Here is a 21,725-nt window from a genome sequence, read left to right as displayed (position 1 = left end):
ACATATACGCAGACGATACTCATAGTATGTAGGGCAGTGTTACTGAACCCTGCTCAACTAAAGAGACAAACTGTTGAAAAACACCTTTGCAAGAGCCACAATCTAAGAGGTGAAAAGTGGAAAAAAAAACTTCAAGTAGCAATAACAGTAAGTTAAAGGAGGCAAAAATGGGCAAAAAGCACAAAAATGGGTGAAAATAGGGAGGAAAACATGGAAAAAGGGTCAGAAAGTAACAAAAATGGGTGAGAAGTGACAAAAAATGAGTTACAGGTGGCCAAAAAATGGTCCAAAAGTGGCAAAAACATGGCCAAAAAATGAATGAAAAGTGACTAAGATGGGCAAAAAGCAGTCAAGAGTGACAAAAATGGGAAAAAAGGTAGCTTAAATGGGTGAAAATGGGGAGAAAAATTGTGAAAAGAGCAAAAATGGGAAAAAAAGTGGCAAAAAAATGGGGAAAAGTTGCAAAAACAGTGTCAAATTGGTAGAAAATTAGAAAACAAGTGGTATTTGGTGGCAAAAGCCAGCTTAAATTGACAAAAATGAGATAAAACTGGCAAAAATTTGAAACAAAGTCTCAAAAATGGGCAAAAAGTAGGAAAAAAATGATTTTTAACGGCAAAAGGTAGATTAAGAGGATGAAAAAAAAAATCTGTAAAATTGCAAATAAAGTGTCAAAAATTTGCTGAAAAGTAGGAAAAAAGTGATTTTTAATGGCAAAAGCTAGCTTAAATTGACCAAAATGGGATTAAACTTCAAAAACTGGGCAAAAAAGTAGGAAAAAGTGGTGTTTAATGGCAAAAAGTAGCTTAAAAAGAAAAAATGGTGAAAAAAGGCAAAAAAGTTCCCTATTTTGTAAGTTTTTCTGGGGAATAATATTTGATTGAGACATTAAAAATTAATCACAGAAGATCCACACGTTGAGTATCACTGCTGCAGGCCCTTCTTATCTCTCTGCACATCACTCCGATGTTTGCATGATAAACATGATCCAGATGATATATGCAATCCATCCATCCATTTTCTAAACCACTTATCCCATTGGGGGTCGCGGAGGGGGTGGAGCCTATCCCAGCTGTCATTGGGTGAGAGGCAGGGTACTAGTATATACAATGCTGACCAACAATAAACTTTACCTGCCTGTCACACATTAGTAAATTCACCCAAGGATATCTGTTTTTAGAGATCGGTGCCATCCGTGATGTCCGCAGTGTCCGTACACGCTCCCTCTCTCTCTCTCTCTCTCTCTCTCTCTCTCCCTCTCTCTCTCTCTCTCTCCCCCTCTCTCTCTCTCTCTGGGCTTTTCCATAACACGGCGTGGCTCGCCTTGACTTGATTTGACTCGGCGCAGCAGGGGATTTGCTTTGCCACCACAACCAAGCAAGAGCTGATGACGTAGTGTTTTGACCCCCCCCCCCCCACACACACACACAGACACACACACACACACACGTGTATGGTGACCTTCACTTCAAGTCAACAGGGGACGTCACAGTGGCTACCTTCACTAATAATAAACAGTCTCTATCCTAAACTTTTCCAGGGGGATTCGACTAAATCCTTGAAGATTTAATTGAATAATGACCCATGAAAGGCAGTAAACTCTGAAAACTGTGAATACATGCTATAAAAAAGCCTAAACTTTTTGTTGGAATGGTCAGCGCATCTTTTTAGTGTTCTCAGGTGTCCTTTTAAAACAAAAGCTTTGTACTAGTTGACTCTGTGGTCACAAATCTTTATGCAACCATCACCTTTAAGAAAACCAAGGACAGCAATTTTGCAAGTAAGACCCAGTCACAGTGCCTATAAAAAGTGGATGTTTTACCCTTTTATTGATTTTATAAATCAATCATGATCTATTTCTGGCTACCATTACACCATGAAGACAAAAGAACATTCCAAGCAACTCAGAGAAAATGCTACTGAGAGTAGAAGTCAGGAGAAGGATACAAAACAATTTCCAAGATACTGAACATCCCCCAGTGTTCATTAAAATCCATCATCAAAAAATGAAGGGTGTATGGAACGTGTGTAAATGTGCCTACAACAGGCCGTCTTCACAATCTGAGTGAGCGTGCAAGAAAGAGTGGTGAGACAGGCCACCAAGACATCTATGACTACTCTGAGGCAGCTGAGATGGGAGGGACTTTGCATACAATAGCTGTTGGCTGGGTTCAGCGGTCAAAGCTTTATGGGAGAGTGGAAAAGACTAGAGTTCACCCAAAGGCACGTGGGAGAATCCATGGTCAGGTGGTAGAAAACCCTTTGACTGATGAAACCATCAGGGGCGTAGCTAGGGATTTTGGGACCCCAGAAGAATTTACACAGGGCCCCTCTTAACCAGTGAGACAAGCAACATATGTTTAGTCTTTTTTACAAATATTTCTGCATTTTAATGTATTTTGGAAACATAATTTTGTGAGCAACATTTTTACTATAGTTAAATTGAATTTACTTGCAGTTTTCGCAGTGCTGTACTATACCATCTGGACATTTTTAAGGGAGGAGCAAGAGTGTATTTTACTCTATTTTATGTGGATTTCAGTCTGTTGACCGGTTCATTTAGTCCAGTGTTACTCAACAAAAGAGCCAAATTGTTGAAAAAATCTATTTGCAAGAGCCAGAATCTAAGTGGTGAAAAGTGGCAATGAAGATAGGTTAAAGGTGGCAAAAATGGTACAATAGTGGCAAACACTGAGAGGAAAAGTGGCATAAAAGGGCAGAAAGTGGCACAAATGGGTTGAAAGTGACCAAAACAAAAATAACGGTGGCAAAAATGGTCCAAAAGTGGGAAAAAATGTGGCAAAAAATGAGTGAAAAGTGACTACACTGGGCAAAAGTCAGAAAAGAGGTGGGAAAAATGGGCAAAAAGTGGCATTTAATTGCAAAAGGCAGCTTAAATAGACGAGAAGTGGCAAAAAGTGGAAAAAAAGGGGCAAGAAATTTCAACAAGCAGGATGAAATTGTCAAAAATGGGTAAGAAGTGACAAAAGAAGTGGCAAAAATGAGCTAAAAGCAGCAAACACTGGGAGAAAACTGGCAAAAAAAGGCAGAAAGTGGCACAAATGGGTAAAAAGTGGCATTTAATTGCAAAAGCCAGCTTAAATAGCCAAGAAGTGGCAAGAAAATTGCAAAAACCAGGATAAAGGTGTCAAAAATGGGCAAAAAGTGACAAAAAGAAGAGGTAAAAATGGGCTAAAAGCAGCAAACACTGGGAGAAAATGGCATAAAAGGGCAGAAAGCAGCAAAAATGGCTGGGAAGTGGCCAAAAATGGGTTAGCGGTGGCAAAAATGATTCAAAGGGGCAAAAGCATGGCAAAAAAAAATGAGTGAAAACTGGGCAAAAATCAGAAAAAAAAGTGGGGACAAATGGGCAAAAAGTGGCATTTAATCACAAAAGGCAGCTTAAATAGGTGAAAAAGTGCCAAAAATGGGCAGAAAGTGACAAAAAGAAGAATCAAAAATGGGTTAAATGCAGCAAACACTGGGAGAAAACTGGCATAAAGGGGCAGAAAGTGGCAAAAATGGTTGGGAAGTGACAAAAAAAAATGAGTTAGTGATGACAAAAATGGTCCTTAAGTGGCAAAAACGTGGCAAAAAATGAGTGAAAAGTGACTAAACTGGGCATAAAGCATGAAAGAGTGGCAAAATGGGAAATAAGTGGCCTTTAACTGCACAAGGCCGCTTAAATGAGCGTTGAGGATCACTGCTTTAGTCACTTTTGATTTAATAATGTCACTAATTAATAAGAAAAAATAAATCAAAACACACTTTTTATAGCAGGCTTCCCAAGGGCCCCTCCCTACTGTGGGCCCGGGTAATCAGTACCCCCTCCCGTGCTACGCCCATGAAAACCATTAAGGTGCTTTTTGGCCCTCAGACACCTAACACTGCTTATCACTGCAAACACATCATCCCCACTGTGAAGCACGGTGGTGGCAGCATCATGCTGTTGGGATGCTTCTCTGCAGCCAGCACTTGCAGGCTTGTAAAAGGTGAGGGTAAAAATACTGACATTTCATGCTACTCTAAAGCTAAAACAAGCTACAATCAGACTTTCTGTGTGCACTGCAAAGACTACCTCATTGTTTTGTGGCCAAGAAAGTGATAATTTATCACTGACATGCCCCTTTTGCTGTCCAGGTGGGGACAGATTGTGTGATGCCATTTGCAAACAGTCTATAAGGAAATGCACACGGAGTAAATTTCATAAGTAGATAACAGCCTAAGCTATAAGATAATGAGGTTTCATAGCAGCCAGCCTATTGCTGCATCTCTCCACACTTTCTTCTCTCTTTACTCTGTGTGTTGAAAAGCCTGAGTGAAGGTACTGCAAGAGGGTCTTCTGAGGCTGTTAGTGTGCAGTACATGTGTTCAGCTTGTTGTTGTGTGTATCCTCTGATCCACACCTCCCCCCTCATCTCGTTGTTACTAATGCAGCACGCCATATTACTCCCAGCAGGATGCTTCTCACACACAGGAGGAGAGAGGTGAGAGGAATGAGAGGAGTAATATGAGAGGCCGGGAGAAGACATGGGCTGGGATTTGACTTGGTTAGAGAAATTTTCGCCAGAGGCAAAGATGAGCCAAAGGAAGAAAATATCTCTGGTTGAATTTGAAGTTGGTGAGTTGAGCCAAAGGAAAGTTTTAAGGAGACAAACATTGGCTGTTTAGTAAACTCAGCCTGGTCTCGTCATCGAGGATCAACAGCTGCATGACACAGGTGTTTTAGTGGCAGTGGTACTGGTCACATTACTGCTCCAGCATCCTCAAAAGAAAGATCTGTTAATGCCATGCATTCACTAACAGTGTTTTTTCCTTTAAAATTAACAATAATCATTGCTTTTAGCACTACTTCTTGATTGCAGGTGGACAAGCTGCACAACCAAAATTACTGCAGTGTAGTTAGAATAATAATCCTAGTATTTTTCTTCTAAACTCAGAAGAATCCATTTGCAAATTTAGGTCAAGTGTTGAGTAACTTTCTCATTAGAAATATCTTGCCACATTAGAAAATCACTGCTGTTAGAAGGTCATTAGTGATGTTACTTTATGATATAAAGAGAAAAATATTGCCTTTTCTCATCAACTGGTGGGCAAAATGCCAAATCAGGCCCTCTAATTGTTAACCTTGATGTTTCCTGTCACCACTAAGAGGCGATATGATCTATAAAACAATACAAATGCATGAAGGCATGGACTATTCATACAGAGAAAGTTTGAATCAGATTGGACTATGCACTAAGCTGACATGCCAGATGGATTTGTTTCACATATCCATCTGGTAAACCTTCCATAGACAGTGTTTGGGAAAGGCCAGAGCCTTTGAAAAAATAAATCTGAGGGTGATTGGATGAACGTTCTGTGTGTCACATCTTAACGATGGGTGTGTGTAACACATCCATCTGACGTGTCAGGCTAGCACTACTATCCCACCATTCATGAGCAAAAGCTAACTTGAAAAACCTCCAAATTTCAAGAAACCACACATCCTTTGTGGCAAACAACCTTTTCAACTCATAATGTACTCGGAATTACACGGAAGCAATAAAATCACGGAGTCATATCTAAATGAACCACAAATCAACCCCACGAAGGCAAAATAATCTACTGTTTACAGACTATTCCTGAGTGAATTTGCAGTAACCCTGTGATTGCTGCTCTCTTGTCTCTAGCTGATGGGGGCCTTGCTGTGTTGTGCAATGCTGTAGACAAACTTCCAGTGTGCGAGGTCGGAGCAAAAACATGCGGTTGCAGAGCGCTAGGCTCCCAGTGTGTGTGGAAAATTTTGGTCAGCTTTTCTATATCTAAGAACGAGAACATTTTTTGTTGAAACCCATGCCAACACAGTTTTTAAGTATGTCTTTAATATTTGTTTATTCTAAAAGTCTAACTTAGGGATGGACCTGGTTAGCCGGCTTGATTTAGAAATATCATAATAGCTGGCACAGCTATTTTGTGAAGTCGGCAAAACTAATCATCTATCTTTTCTTATGAATACTATGCAAACTTAGGGAGCGTACATCAGCATCTCAAACTCAGGTAGACTGTCAGGTAGAGAAATCTAAAAAGCAGCTTCGACTGCATGATGTTGTGGCTGATAAGGGACACTAGTGTGGGAGTGGGCATGTCTTATCCCTCCTAAAGGCATTTTCTGACATTCCAGGGTAGATGCACCCCAGCTGGAACTCTGCGGTTTAGTTACTATTTGAAAGAAAGGATGGTTTAAGTGATGGACTTGATAAAAAGAGAAAGACACAGTTGGAGACATATTGGGTAATTTGTAGAGGCCTTAGTCTAGCTCTTCTGCACAGCAGGGTCTTTTTTGGCCTCTGTCTTGTCCTGGAATGGCCTCATATCTTATTATATCACCTCCTCTTTACTATTCCTCTCGCTTCTGCTGCTGCCATCTCTCCCTGTCTCTTCTGTTTATTCCTGCCACTGCTCTGGTGTATTGCCCCCCACTTGCTATCTATTTCTTGATATTTTCAGACTCCTTTCATATTCACCTCCATCCCACATGTTCCAGCCCTGTCCTAATTTTTGTATTTTGATCAGGCAAACATTTTGATTTTGCAGTAGTAGTAATCCTTCTGCACTCAATACTTCAGTCAATACAGTCCTGCAGTTTATTTAATGAGCAGAGATAATGACAACGTCCTGTAGCCTCCGTCAGTGTGCTAAATGTCAACGCTTGATCACACTGTGCTCATACACTATATTGCCAAAAGTATGCGCTCAACTGCCTTGACTCGCATATGAACTTAAGTGACATCCCATTCTTAGTTCACTGTACTACCACAGAGAGTCTAGCACAGTGGTTCTCAGCTGGTCTAGCCTCACGACCCACCACTATTTTTGATGAGGAATCATGACCCAAATCGTCAAAAAGTTTCATTAAGGCACATTAAAGTAGATAAAAATGTTCCACTTAAAATCTTGGATGGAACAGAATTTATGGCATGAACAAGAGACTAACATGTTTACACCCCCTTTCCCTTTGAAAACGTGTTAATTTTAGCCAGTTTCCAGAGATCTTCAGAAATTACTTCAATAACATGGTGAAAGCAGCTCTTTAATTGCAAGAAAAGCAGAGAAACAGGTTGAAATAAAAAAAAAAACATTTAAATGTACCCATTAACACAATAAAACAGAGAAAAATAAACAATATGGTTGCATGTTCTTCATAGACTTTTGCCACCATGACCCACTGAAAATTGCTCCACGACCCACTTTTGGGTTCTGACCCCACCAGTTGAGAGCCACTGGTCTAGCATGTTTGATATGTCACATGACGTCAGTGGCATTAGCCAATAAGAGCACTGAGTTCTTTGCATGTGCAACAGTCAGGACAGAAGTATTTCTCAACTGTGCAAAACAGATCGATTTGCCAGACTTCATCTGTCCCAGCTAGCATGTCCATGTGGGTCCCATATATGCGGGCTACAGTGTGGGTCCCATGCTGGTTTGTCCATGGGTTTCATTGTGGCTCCACCTGTGACTGCCCATATGAACTGCAAGTGTGGATCAGTCCATAAGAGACCCATGCAGGCCCCATCTAGAGATCCTTGCAGTTGCCCATGTTTACTACAAGTAGGATCTAGCTTGGATCTCTAGAGACAAGGGTCTCTTATGGGCTGATCTACACAGGATCGAATCACAGGTGGGGCCACCATGGAACCCACGGACAAACCCACATGGGACATGATATGCAACTTTCTGTCAAAGTAATTACAGACATCACTTTTCTTGCTCAAGACTGGTGTATTGCAAGTTTTATAGATTGTTCTGCTTGTTAAATGTCTGTCATGTCCCTTTAGAGTTACCGTAGCTGCTGTAAAGCCAAAGCCGTTCCTGCAGCATTTATTATTTTCTTACCAATTACATTCTGTTGCATAAAACCCAGCCAAGATGTCATGTAATTTCAAATGAGTTGAGCTGTTGTGAGCTAAAACAGTGCATGTACTCATGGATGCCCATGAGTACTGTAATGGAAAATTGTGTCTTAACCTTGTAACCTTGTATTTACCCAACATAAACCTTTGCTGTATCTTGAGAGTATTGAAAACAATGCCGGACCAGGTGTTCCCCCTTGGGGAAGTTTCAGGGGCAATCAAACAAAAGGATCTTTGATCTGAGGGTTTCTAGCCCGATCTGAGGGTTTTCTAAGCGCGAAGATACAGTTGCAAGAAAACGTAGGTGAACCCTTTGGGATTTCTTCAGGATACATTTTATGACCAGTTTATGCAGAAATCCAAGAAATCCCAAATGGTTCACAAACTTTTTCTTGCAACTGTACATCTTTGCCTAGTAGGGGTTAAGCCAGGGAACAGATTTTTTTTATGACATATTTTACAATCTGTGTGTAACCTGAATTGTAGGCATGTAAATGAGTGTTGTAAACTAGAATATAAGAGAGCACCGAACGAAAGTTTCGGGGCACATTCTGCCATGGCCATTCTGTGGTCATTGTTGGTGTGTCCACCTGCAGGTGTCCAAATAAATCCAGAAAGTTTCTCCTGGCTGATTGTTGTTGGTGTCTTAATTTTCCTGTCTTTTTAGAAATTCCCACCACAGTACACAAGTACTTAGTACCTGACTGAGATGCCCATGTTGGTTTGGCCCGATAAAGCCTGTCAATAAGAAGAACCAAAGAGGTTCATTGCTGCCTGTCATGCCAACTGGCTAAATCCAGAACCAATGAATCTAAATATTTCCCCATGCCATGATACCAAACTGTGAACATGCTGTGCCTGCTTGAGTCAGAGTTAAACTTGGACGCCCCCTGCGTGACGCCGCCTGTCAAAACAATGTCTGGTTTCGCGTCTCTGGTTATAATTCAGTCCTCATCCATCTGTCTGCCTGTTCTTGTCTCGATTACAACTTCTTCTGCCTCTTTCTCTCCTTATCTCCATCTAAAACCTCCCCCTCTCTCCCATCTCCATCCCTCATCCTCCCTGCTTGCATAAAGTCCTCGATGGCAGAGACAAAGCTCGCTGCTCTCATGCATTATCAAGCCATCCGTTCACGACCTGCACACAGCCATTAATACTGCCAGACTCGAACAGGCAGAGGGACAGAGCGTGCATATCTGTCGTGCCAATCTCTCCACTTCCCTGACATCTCTGGGCTTTGGTACACAGTTGCTTTGAGGACAGCAGGAGGAGCATCGGAATGTTAATTGCACAAACAGGACACACCAGGGGGCCACAGACACTCTTTGCATTTGAATTGTCCAAAGATTTCCTGCAAGAAAAACTGAATCTGGATTCACAGCCTTGTGCAGAAACTCCAGATAGCATGTTGCTAACGCGGGCAGCCTGAACACCTGGGCTGGAACAGGTGATCTGATGGAGCCATATGGAGTCTGCCATAATGCCATCTCTCTTTCTAGCCTCGTCATTTTATGGATGGGATGACATGAGAGTACATGACATAATATGTGCCCAAAATGACACAGAGTCACTTCAGTTCAGGACAAAAACAGAGTGATAATGAGGTTTTGTAACAGGCCTTCTTTTTCTTGCACAATGACAGGACTGGAGCGGTCCCATTTTGTCACATCATGATATGACAAGACGACACAGCAGGCTGCATCACAGCATATCTTTCAGTGTCTGTTCTGATTTGTCCGGAAGTGATCTGATACATTGGTAATGACAGGAAACAAATAAGTGTGATCTCTTTGAAGCAAACTGCATACTGAGATATGCTTAATGGGATTTTGATCTCAAGAAAGGAAGCAACGCTTATTTAACACTGTAAGATGTTGTATTGGTCTACAAAAAGATAACATATGATATTATACATCAGTAACTGTGCAGTGACATCTGTGCCAATTATTGCTACTCTTATCAATACTCTTTGTTGATCTGAGTCCTTATCGATACCACTATCGATACTTTTCCATAGTTCAGTGGAAAGACAAAATAAGGACAAATATTTAGACTCCAAGTGGGCTCAGCTGAGTAGTGCTTAAGTTAAAAAGACTCAGTCTGTCACATCTATAGTATATCCCTCAAATACGAACATATTCGTCATATTTCCAACTGTATTTATTGAAGTTTCCCATCAAAAACTAAATTTCCCCATTTTAATGTTACATTTAAACATATCATAACACATAGAACACAGTCGTCTAGTTTACTGAGCCTACCTGAATGCATCATATTTTCCATCTTCAGCTCGTTAAGTTTGCTAATTAACTTCAATTTTGCAAATTCCATCGTGGATTTCTACACTAGATTAATATTGTTAACAAACAGGACTGTCTCGAAGTTTTGGAGCACTTTTCAGCATTAATCTGAGCAGCTGAAGAAGAAAACTGTCCTGAAGCAGCTGAACAGAGTGGTATGACCATGGCTTGATCCCGTGTTGTTGTTAGCGTCTTTGTTAACATTAGCAAATATGTGTTTTGCCTGAAGGTGCAACTTAAGGGTGCTTTCACATTAGACCCAGTTGTTTCAAACCGTGCCACGGCGTGATTCCTCCCCCTCCCCCTTCCCCCGTTGGCATGCTTTCATACTAGCAACATCGATCTGTGCCCGGGCGCACTCGTGTATTTACTGGGTCTGAAACAGCAGGTGGTGGTATACACGTAGCTGGTTTACAACCCCACCAAGGGGGTGAAAGAAGAAGAAGCTACCATGGCAACCACTGGGGTCATGACCTGAACGGAGATTGTTTTTGTTTTGACCTGGCAAAAAGTCCATCCTGCAGCCATGAATGATTTAAAATCACTTTTTAAGATGCCAGCAACTTCGCTCTTTATATCTGCACATCTACCACAGTTAAGAGGATTAAATGGGCTCGTGCTGCACAGATACTGCGGTTTTTGAGGTGACAGGAGACTTTTATTGCCTTTGCACCTCCTCTCACTGACTCCAACTTGTGATTCATCTGTAAGGTGTAAGGTTATTTTACAGCACCAGAAAGTTTGAAATTTGAGAAAAATTAGATCACTGTTATTTTGGGTTTAAAACAGTTAAATGCCAGCATTACGCTGCAGAAATGGTGCCCACCTTGTTCCAACAATGAGAGAAAACAAAACTAATCTCTTTTATAGAACACTTGCTTATAAAGCATCTGCAGAAAAAGAGACTGAGAGGATGGTAAGGAGCGAAAGGGAGATCTCAAAATAAAAATGAAAATGAATAAGCTTATAATAACTTGATATTTCAAATTTTTATCACTATTCGGTAATTACTATTATTAATATTATAATTATCATTAAACACCATGAAAGTTTGGCAGAGATGACAAAAAAAAGCGAAGCATCTTGCAGTTGACTGACTTCATTAAATAACTTCCCAGGAAAATGACTTCAAAATAAAAGTCTGTGGAAACAGGGGCAGCTCAAAGTGGGTCTTAAAAAGGATACGCTTTTATTTTGAAAAACACACTGGAAAAGTCATCGTTTCTAAATGTCAGGACTGGGAGGAGTTGATGGGCTGTGCAGGTCGCTTACCGAGTGCCGTCTATCCATCTTTAGCTCCCACAACTTTAATTTATGGCGTGTGCGGTCAGTCTCTGTCTCTACAGTAAACGACGCTCACGGTTCATTCATGGCTGAAAATTTAAACTGTGCAGTTGATGTTTTATCTAAATATGAGCACATTTTGACTGCCATCAGATCACAGACTGATCCTCTGCAGACGCAGCTGCTCAGCTGTCACTCTCTCTGGGCAGAGCAGATCAGCTGTTCCTCCGCCACACAGATGCAGTATTTACAAGTATCTGAAGTTAAATTACATTAAATCAAAGTTGCGCCTCCGCAGGTAGTCTACAACAGCCAGAAAACGGGATACTGCTTATACATGGCACAGTATCCTGGTTTCTTCTGGAGTTCTCCAGGTAGCAAAACTGGGATACTGTAATATCCTGGTTTCTGCAGGCGTATACATGTACAAAGAGAAACCGGGATACTCAAAAAACCCGACAGAAACAGGATACTCAAGTCCATGTAAACACAGTCACTGACTATCACTGCTGGATTCTAAATTTTAATCAAAACAGTCTTCAGCAGACAGTCACAGAGTCAGTACTTCCTCAAAACTCTTCACTTTTAGGTCACAGTTTCGATGAAATGACAGTAAGAAGAGGACCATCAGTACAGCTAGCTAGAATGACTTCTGTTTTCCTCTTTCTGGGCTTGCCCTTTGGAGACGTGTGGCTCCTAGACATCAGGGAGAAGATTGGACTTCAACTTTTGCTCTTTCAGCTCAGAAGAATTGCTCCCAGAGGAGGTTTCTCTTAGAGGAGACACAATGGCAGAACCACAGCTTACAAGACAGACTACATATCCTCCCTGACCTGGGATAATTCAGAATCCCTCAGGAGGAGAGAACAGAACAGTCAGGCTGCTCAGCTCAGTCTGCAGACTCTGAGATTTGATCCAAACATATGGAGGAAAGTAAATGGATGGTTTCTTGCTTTGGGAGCATATTTAGTCTGGTGACTTTTACCTACACATGATGATAATATGGTTTGTAAGGCCTGGACAAACAGGATTAAAAGCAACATTCCCCCACTTAATAAAATCAGTACAGTTTGGGTCCCTTTAGGATTGCCACACAGTCGTGATTTCAGGACTGTTGCATTTCACACTGTCCCATTCTATGGTCACTTTAAACCACAAATACTTGAATTGGAGGTGAGAGTGTCGGAATGAGTGACTTACTGGTTTGGATTGGATTTCTTTGGCATAGAGGGGTTGGAGAAACTCAGACTCCCCTTCCAGTCTCAGGCCCTTCTCTGTTATTCTCAGCTTGCCCATTCCATCCTGTGAAGAACAAACAAAGGCACGATCAGTTCATTCTCTGCAATAGAACCTAACTCATTAAGCACATTTTGTTCATAAACACGTCATTATTGATGCATCCATGCATTATGCAATCACAGCAATAAAACCTCAATGAATCTGCAACATCTGCAGCTGGATAGCTCAGTGCTTTATGACACCGACTTCAATGTAAGAGATTGGAGGGTTGAATTCTGGTCTGTGCACAGTCAGCTTCCAGAGTGGACCCCTGGACAGGGTCCTTCACACCACAAACACCTGTCTATGTCTCAGATGTGTATCACTTTGGATAAATGTGTCTGCTAAAGGAGATTTTCACATCTTCATTAAAGGCTGACATTTTTTTTCAGTAGACCTGCAGGCTACAGGATACTAATGGGATTGTGACATCATCCAGTCCTATGGTTGAGAAAAAAGGAAATCTGCAGACCAGTTTGATATGCACACACACTTTTAATACCATAAGCCCTATCTCCCAATAGTGAAGAATCCTTTGAAAAATTCCTGGATCCATCCCCATGTGCACCCCACCATGGCATTCGACGATTACTTTCCCTCCCCCTCAGTAGGGTGGGAACATGGTGAGGTAAAGCATTGACTTCGCTACGGGTGGACTGTCATGGCGGAAGCATTGCCTACTGGTGCCAACAGATGCACTGACAGTCTCATCCATGGTCTTGTTGGACACCTGGAAGTCATGGCAGAGGGTGAATATTCCTCTATTCCTCCCAGCATTGTGAGTATTCTCGCTACAATTCACTGTCTTTCTCTCTGTTACGCTTTGACTCGTCACCTCGACCAGGTGTGGGTCTTTGAAACTCTATAAACTTCAAAACTTTGAATAGAAACACAGCCAAAATGCTGCTGGGATTGAAGTTACCCATGTCCGCCATCTCTTGGTGTAAAGTGGTAACAGCACGGACCTTGGCCATTAGCCCTATCTCCCAATAGTACAGAATCCTTTAAAAAATTCCTGGATCCAGACGGTGATTCGGATCACTCCCAAAATCTAATCAGTTTTTCCTAATTTCATTTCTGACATTTCCTGAAAATGTCATCAAAATCCGTCCATAACTTTTTGAGTTATGTTGCTAACAAATAAACTAACAAACGAACAAACGAACGAACGAACCCACCTGATCACATAATCTCTTTGGCGAAGGTAATAATTATCTCCATCAGCTGTAGTGTCCACTTGCTGCTTGGTTGCAGGAAGACACCTTATACACATTGCATATGACGTGTGCTGCAGCATTCATAAGAACCAAACAACAGTGAGATGCCCCGAAATATTCACTAGATTGCTTTTAACTACATTTGTACGGCCCCCATAATGGTCTTTACGTTCTTCTAATTTACAAAATCAGCCTTGATCATGGCTTTAAACAGCTCTGTAAATTGGGATAGAGTGGCCGTTTAGGTACATTATTAAAAGATTATTCAATTACAAATTCAACTGAGCCAAATTTATGACCACAGACTGGTTCTGGTCCCTGAGCTGCTAATTAAATAGGCCTGCGTTATTATGTAAGATTTTACCATAAATGGGTGACCACCGCACACCAAACGATGGAAAAGGCCAAACTTCCCAAACTTTGGCCCTTTTGCCGCCTCTGCTTAAAAAAAGTTGGAGCTTCTCTCATGACCATGACTTCACAAAGTTTCTCCATGTTCCCTGGTATTTTGCCGCTCAGCCATGAACACAATGTGCCGGCTGCATTCAACACCTGCTGTTTTACTTCTGACATCTGCAGTTTGATACCAAACACCTGGTATTTATCTGAGTGGCTGGACGTCCATGTGGGGGAAAATTAAACTTTATTCAACGTATGGTGTGAGGGTGGAGAGATAACATTCTGTTTCACTCTGATTACAGACTCAAACTCTGATCACACATTAAATCATCACACTGTCTCCCTCCATGATCTGCTTAATCCATGTTAATCTGTTTTAATGCCCTGGAGGTGGTTCGTACTTGACTCCAGCTTTAGTAATACAAACAGTGGCAAACATGGACGCATACATAAACGGAACAGACGGCTCATGATAAAGCTTTATGATCGCATAGAGAGACAACAATGTTCAGATGGAAAGAAAAGACAAATCAACTTTTCTGTGTCAACAATGCAAGCTGTGCGCAGAGAAAGTTCAGGCTGGTTTCACATTGAGGGCCCAGGCCCCAAAAGTGCAACCTCAATTCTAAAAAAGTGGGCGCTGCAAATGAAAACAGAATGCAATGATTTTCAAATCTCACAAACTTGCATTTTAGTTGCAAAAGAAAGTGAACAACATACCTGAAGTTGAAACTGAGATTATTTAGAGTTTCATTAAAAAAAAAAAAATCTCGTTTTGAATTTGATGGTGGCAAACTTTCAAAAAAGTAGGGACAGGGCAACAAAAGGCTGTAAAAGTAAGTGGTACTAATGCAAAGCAGCTGGAGGAGAATTTTTTAATGAGGATTGGCAACATGATGGGGTATAACAGGAGCATTTTAGAGAGGCAGAGTCTCTCAGAAGTAAAGATGAGCAGAAGTTCACCAACCAGCAAAAAACTGTGTCCAAAAATTGTGGAACAGATTCAGGAAAATATTCCATCTGACCATCCATTTTTTTGTGCTTATCCATGGTGGGGTCATGGTTGTAACAGGCTGAACAACTCAACCCAGACATCCCTCTCCCAACCTACACTTTCCAACTCCTTCTAAAGCACTGATCATCAACTGACGGCCCAGGGGCCAAACCAGGCCCCCCAAAGCTTGCTGTCTGGCCCCCAGAAGATCATTAATTCAGAAAAGCAGGAAAAGAAGATGTTGTGGTTATAAGAGTATCTTTTGGCTTTAAATGTGTGCAGCTGTTAAATCCACCCCAAAAGTAATTAATATTCAAATAGTTTTAGAATGATTTTGATCTGTTTTTACAGGAATTCACTTGTCAGCCATTATTAGTAAATATTTAAAAAAATATGTTAAAACTGGCAAAAATGGCCAGATAAAGTGGTGAAAAGGGGTTAGAGAGTGGCAGAAATGGGCGATAAGATCCAAATGGGTTGTGGAGTGGCACATAAGGACAAAAACTTGGAGGATAGGTGGTGAGAAGAGGTTAAAATGTGGCAAACCATTAGTATTGAAGGATAAAAGGGGCAAAAAGTAACTCAAAAATGAATGAAAAGTGGCAAAAATGGTGGAAAAAGTAATGAAAACTGGCAAAAATAGAAACAAAGGGGCAAAAATGGAAAAAAGGAGGGATAAGACAGGCAAGAACAGTGGTTTAAAGGAGGTAAAGATTGGCAGAAAGTTGGGTTATAGAAGAAAAAATTGTCAAAAAAGATCAAAAATGGGTTAAAAGTGGCAAAAATGGTGCAAAAATAGCCAATGGCAGAGTAGTAAAAAGGTAGGAAAGTGGGTTAAAGAGTGATAAAATCGAAAAAAAAGTGCCAAAAAATGGTTAAAAGTGGCAAAAATGGTGCAAAAATAGCCAATGGCAAAGTAGTAAAACTGCAGAAAAGTGGGTTAAAGAGTGATAAAATAGCAAAAAATGGGTTGAACATGGCACAAAAATGTTGCAGAAATGGCAGAATGAAGCAGTGAAGTAGTGAAGTGTTAAACATGAGTTCATATTGGTGCTAAATCATAATTGTTGACGGTCAATTCTCTGGGATTTTCAGGAGCCTAGCTGATTCTGTGGACATGCCTGTCTCCTTGTGGTCTACAGCATTATATATTAGGATATATCTCACCAGTAATGCCTAAAAATGTCCTGCATTTTGAAAGAAAATACAAATACTAATAAAATACTATGTTAATCAGAACAAAATATTGATTTAATTTTTCTTTATTTGGAAGTCTGGCCCCCAGAGTTTCCGTCAAGACTAGATCTGGCCCTTATGTGGTTGACGACCCCTGTTCTAAAGGATCCCAAGGCATTCCCAGGCTGGATGTATATTTCCTCCAGTGCATTCTTGGTTTTTCTTGAGGTCTGCTCTCAACTGGACATGCTTGGAGGACTTCCAAAGGGAAACATCCAGGAGGACCCTGATCAGATGCCTGAAGCATCCAAATAGTTCTTTCTATGCAAAGCAAAGAGCAGCAGCTCTACTCTTCATGTCATTACCCAGAATTCATGACCAAAGGTGAAGGTTGGCAGGTAGCCACTGGTACATTGAAAGTTTTACCTTTCGACTCAGCTCCCTCTTCATCACAACAGTCTAGATCAGTGTTTCTCAACCAAAGAGCCAAATTGTTGAAAAATACCTTTGTAAGAGCCACAATCTAAGTGATGAAAAATGGCAAAAAAAAAAAAAAAAAAAAGCTTCAAGTAGCAATAATAACTAGAAAAGCACTCGGAGAGCGTAGACCTCCGCCATTAGCCCTATCTCCCAATAGTGAAGAATACTTTAAGAATTCCTGGATCCAGACGATGATCCGGATCACTCCCAAAATCTAATCAGTTCTTCCTTATGCCATTTCTGATATTTCCTGAAAATTTCATCAAAATCCATTCATGACTTTTTGAGTTATGTTGCGAACAAACTAACAAAGCCTGCCGATCACATAACCTCCTTGGCGGAGTTAAAAGAGGCAAAAATGGTCAAAAACAACAAAAATGGGTATAAAGGGGTGAAAATGGGGAGAAAAACATGGGAAAAGGGTCAGGAAGTAGCAAAAATGGGATAAAAGTGACAAAAATTTGTCACAGGTGGCAATAAATGGTCAAAAAGTGGCAAAAACGTGGCAAAAAAATGAATGAAAAGTGACTGAAATGGAGGAAAGCAGTCAGGAATGGCAAAAATGTGTAAAAAATAGGAAACAAGTGGTATTTAGTGACGAACGGTAGCTTAAATGGGCAAAAAGTGGCAAAAAAGGGTAAAAATTTGCAAAAAAAGTGTCAAAAATGGGCAAAAAGTAGGAAAAAAGAGGTATTTAATGGCAAAAGGTAGCTCTAATGGATGAAAGTGGCAAAAAAGGGCGACAAAGGGCAAACAAGTTTCCCTTTTATAACGTTTTCAGGGGGAATAATATTTAAAATGAAGACATAAAAGAGCCACACTTTGAGTATCACTGCAGCGGTTCTCAACCTTTTCAGCCCCCGACCCCCCAAAATAAAGGTGCCAGAAACCGGCAACCCCCCCTGTACCTGAACATGGTTGAACACAGCCATGCACATTCAAGAGCAGTCATGTGGAGACAAGGCCGTGTATAAGGGGGATAAAGGGAGGAGCTTTCTTGGGCCCAGCCAAACTGGGGGCAAACTAGGTCTGCAAAATCATGGTCCATTCTACAGTTAAGTTTCAATAACCATATTTTGTAATAATCCTGAATAAAAACAATTCTTAACAAAGCAACAAATATCTTTTAGTGAATAGTCTTCTTAAAAATCTGCAGCATTGTTTCTTCAAAACAGAATTAAAATGGATTAAGAATAGCTAAAATGGCAAAAAATGGAGGAAAATGTTGTCAAATGGGATTTTAAAAGTAGAAGAAAAGGGTTAGGCTGCAAAAAAATACATAAGAGAGGCAGCGATAAATGGCAAAAACAGGCATAAAAAGTGGTGAAAGGGGATTAAAGTGGCTGAAATGGGTGGAAATTTTGGTGAAATGGGATTAAAAAGTGGGAAAAAGTGGTTGACGCTGGCAAAATGGGTTAACTGAGGCAGAGAACTTTGTAGAAGTGGGTAAACATTGCAAAAAGGGGCATAACAAATAGTCAAATGTAATCAAAATGGGCAAAAAGGGGTAAAAATTGGTTAATATCCATAATAATGGGTCAACAGAGACAACAATAGGCAGTTAGCAGCAAGAATTGGATTGTAAGTGGGAAAAACAGTCAGAAAAAAAGTCTTGGAAACTGATTAGAAATGACAAAAATGGGTTAAAATGAGCAAAATATGGTAGCAAAAATTGATTAAAATGGGTGGAAAATAATAGTGACAAAATTGGGTTGGGAAAAAAACATTTTAAAAATATTCTCTGTTTTTTAAAGGCATCTGGTGACCCCCTCTTAGTGTATCGCAACCCCAAATGGGGTCCCGACCCCAATGTTGAGTATCACTGCTCTAGAGAAACACCCGCAGTACTCAAAGCACTGCACCAATTTGCTTGTCAATCTACTGGTCCCTTGTGAACAAGACCTGGAGATACTTGAACTCCTTCCCACAAGGGACAAAACCAAAGGTCAGGATTGGATGCTTAAGATCATCAGGCCCTCAGGCAATGCTGCATTAAAAACAGGCATGATTCTGTACTGAGAATCACTGCATGGGCTTAGGAACACTTCCAGTAATCATTGTCTGTTAACACAGTTCATAAAGTTAAAGATGTAGCATGCAAAGAAGACGCCATATGTTTATAACATATCGGTGCACAGTTCACAGCGCCCCGACAAAGTCCAGTTCATTTGGTCAGTTTGCCCACTGTAGGGTACTCACCCAGGTCTGCTTGTAGAGGTGGTCTCAGGCATAATTGAGTCTACAGTATGAGTAAAAATAGAGCATTTAAATGAATAAGTCTTAATTAGAACTGCAGAACTCTTTACAGTTTCTCAACATCAATACTGTGGAGATTCTGCCAAGATCCACTCAGATGTGAAGATTGAAAACAGCTTAATGTGCAACTTCACACAACTTCATCTCATCCAGTTAAAAGTAGTTCATTTGCCTGATCGACCTCAAAGCTTTTTTACCGTTTCCAAAATAATTATAACTTTAACGAGAAATAAGTAAAGCTGGAGTTAAAACTGCTTCCTGCACTTATTCACTAAGTCAACTCATTCATATTTTCTGCTTAGTCTTGTTTATTTTTCCTGACAGAGGCCCAAAGGATAAATTTAGTTTCTCTCTCTGGAAGGCAAGCTCGTTCTAAACGCTGGAAATTCATATGCATGCAGCATTTGGAAAATTAAGTGAAGTATTTTAAGGTGGCAGCAGGCGAAGAATATTACAGCAGCAAGCCAGAGGTGAGGAAAGTGACAGGAGGAAAATTTCCATCAGCAGTAGAGAGAAAAGCAAACAAGCTTTATTTTAATCCACGAACTGAAGCTATGCTCTTTTATGGAGGCCCTAAGCAGACATGCATGCATACGTTACACTGAAGGACATTTTACTGTCGTTGAGAGTGTTTCCAGAATTTACCTAAACATTTGGACTTTTTTATCTCATCAGCATGGTGTAATAGTTTTTTTGTGATGATGGCGCAAGATCATGAGACCCAACCATAGACATGGGAATGAATCCTTCTACTCTTGCTGTGAACCTGCAGATTCATACACATCATGTAAACAAATTTCAAGGCACTTTTATGCTGAATATAGAAACAAAGTATCTGAAATAGTGTTGGGGTCTTTGTGGACCCCAGGTGTACATATTAATCAGTCTCTGCAGGTGTACCTGTGAAGGTTCAGACTGAAATGAATGAAAATGTGCAACAAGCTTGTTCAGCTCAGTGATAGCAGCAGGAACAAAGCAGTTTTACACAGCTTTGTTCTGCACCTTGGGACTAAAAACTTCCATCCAGAGGGGAAAAGCTGCAAAACGCTGTGCAAGTGGTGAGATGATAATTTACAATAGAGTAAGCCATGCACTGTTTAGAATACAGGGATGCTGAATAGAGCTGTGGCTGACCAATCAGCCTTCTGGTTCAAGGATTTGTATGCTTTTAAGAAGTGTGACCAAACCATGACACCAGAGATAAGGACTGCTCCTGATCAAGTCAAACACTCCCAAACTTGGAATCAAAAATACCACACATTCATGATTCACATCAGTCTGGGTCTGGGGAACTTTCAATTGAAAACTGAGAGAAGGACACCCAGTGGAATCACTAATTGCATGTTGTGTACTTGAACAGCTCACAAACACAGCTGTAAACTAGGGCTGAACAATTTGCAAAAATAATCTAATTGCGATTTATTTCCCCAGTATTGCGATTTGATCTGCAATTATTATCAGGTCCTTTTAGTCATAATTTAGTCACCTAAATTGTTTTAGTTTTAGTCTAGTTATAATTGATGAAATTTACAGTAAATTTAGTCGACTGACTGGATCTCTCTCCAACTTACCCTGCCACCACGCAGCAAAAGCTGTTATGATTGGATCTCCCCCGTATTTCATCCTACCTTTCCACACAGCCAAAGTAGCTGTGATTGGATATATGCCTGACTTGCCCCTACTTTCTACATGAAGAAATTAGGTCTGATTGGATAAAGTCTCAGTCAAACATTATCGTCTCGTTTTTATTTGTTGACTAAAGTGTCTAGGGGTGACCCGGAATAGTCGGTGATTCGACGATTCAGTTCGGAGGAGTCTGATTCAACTATGAACCTCATAGTCAATGTCAGTTAATGCAGCAAAATAATGTTAAAGCAAATGTCCGGTAGTTGTTCTAAATGGCCGGAATTCTTGAGGACTGCCGCTCATTTTGACCGGGGACAAAAAAGTCTAGCGGAAACACTGTTTGACTATTAGTCGACTAAAGGCAAAATCTGACGAGTCAGATTCGACCATGAAAATCCTTAGTCAAAAACACCTTTAAAAGTGTCAATTAATATCGTTTTAGTTTTTGTCCATGTGCACTTGTTTTTATTAGTTACTGTCTCATTTTTGTCAGGGGAAAAAGGGCTATAAACGAAACCTATAATGGAAATAATTAGTCAACAAAATCAACACTGCAGCTGGGAGGCATTAATTGCTTTCAGCTGGCTATCAGCCAATCATGGCTGGAGATATGACTTGCATGAATTAAAGCTTAGCTAAGATAGGATGAACCAGGGCAAAATGATTTAAAAAATATACCTAACTACAATTACTGTTCTCATATTGCACATTTGATATCAATTGCCTTCTTGAATGGAGGTTACTGTTTTTATGTCACTCATTTCAGTTAAGAGAAATGTACATAAAACATGAAAAGGACCATTTTTGTTAAAACAATTTAAAA

The 21,725-nt window shown here is 40.5% G+C and overlaps 1 protein-coding gene across 1 annotated transcript in view; it reads right to left on the bottom strand.

Annotated features, from left to right (window-relative positions):
* sgcd (sarcoglycan, delta (dystrophin-associated glycoprotein)) overlaps positions 1–21,725 on the bottom strand; it is a 259,177-nt gene that overhangs the window by 113,123 nt on the left and 124,329 nt on the right. Inside the window, exon 3 of the mRNA XM_041801184.1 lies at positions 12,677–12,778. Coding sequence (XP_041657118.1) covers positions 12,677–12,778 — 102 coding nt within the window. The remainder of the gene's footprint in view (positions 1–12,676; positions 12,779–21,725) is intronic.

Source organism: Cheilinus undulatus, linkage group 12, assembly GCF_018320785.1.
Source record: "Cheilinus undulatus linkage group 12, ASM1832078v1, whole genome shotgun sequence".
Lineage (NCBI taxonomy): Eukaryota > Metazoa > Chordata > Actinopteri > Labriformes > Labridae > Cheilinus > Cheilinus undulatus.
Note: the sequence above shows the minus strand (reverse complement) of the source record. Positions and strands in the feature narration are given on the sequence as shown.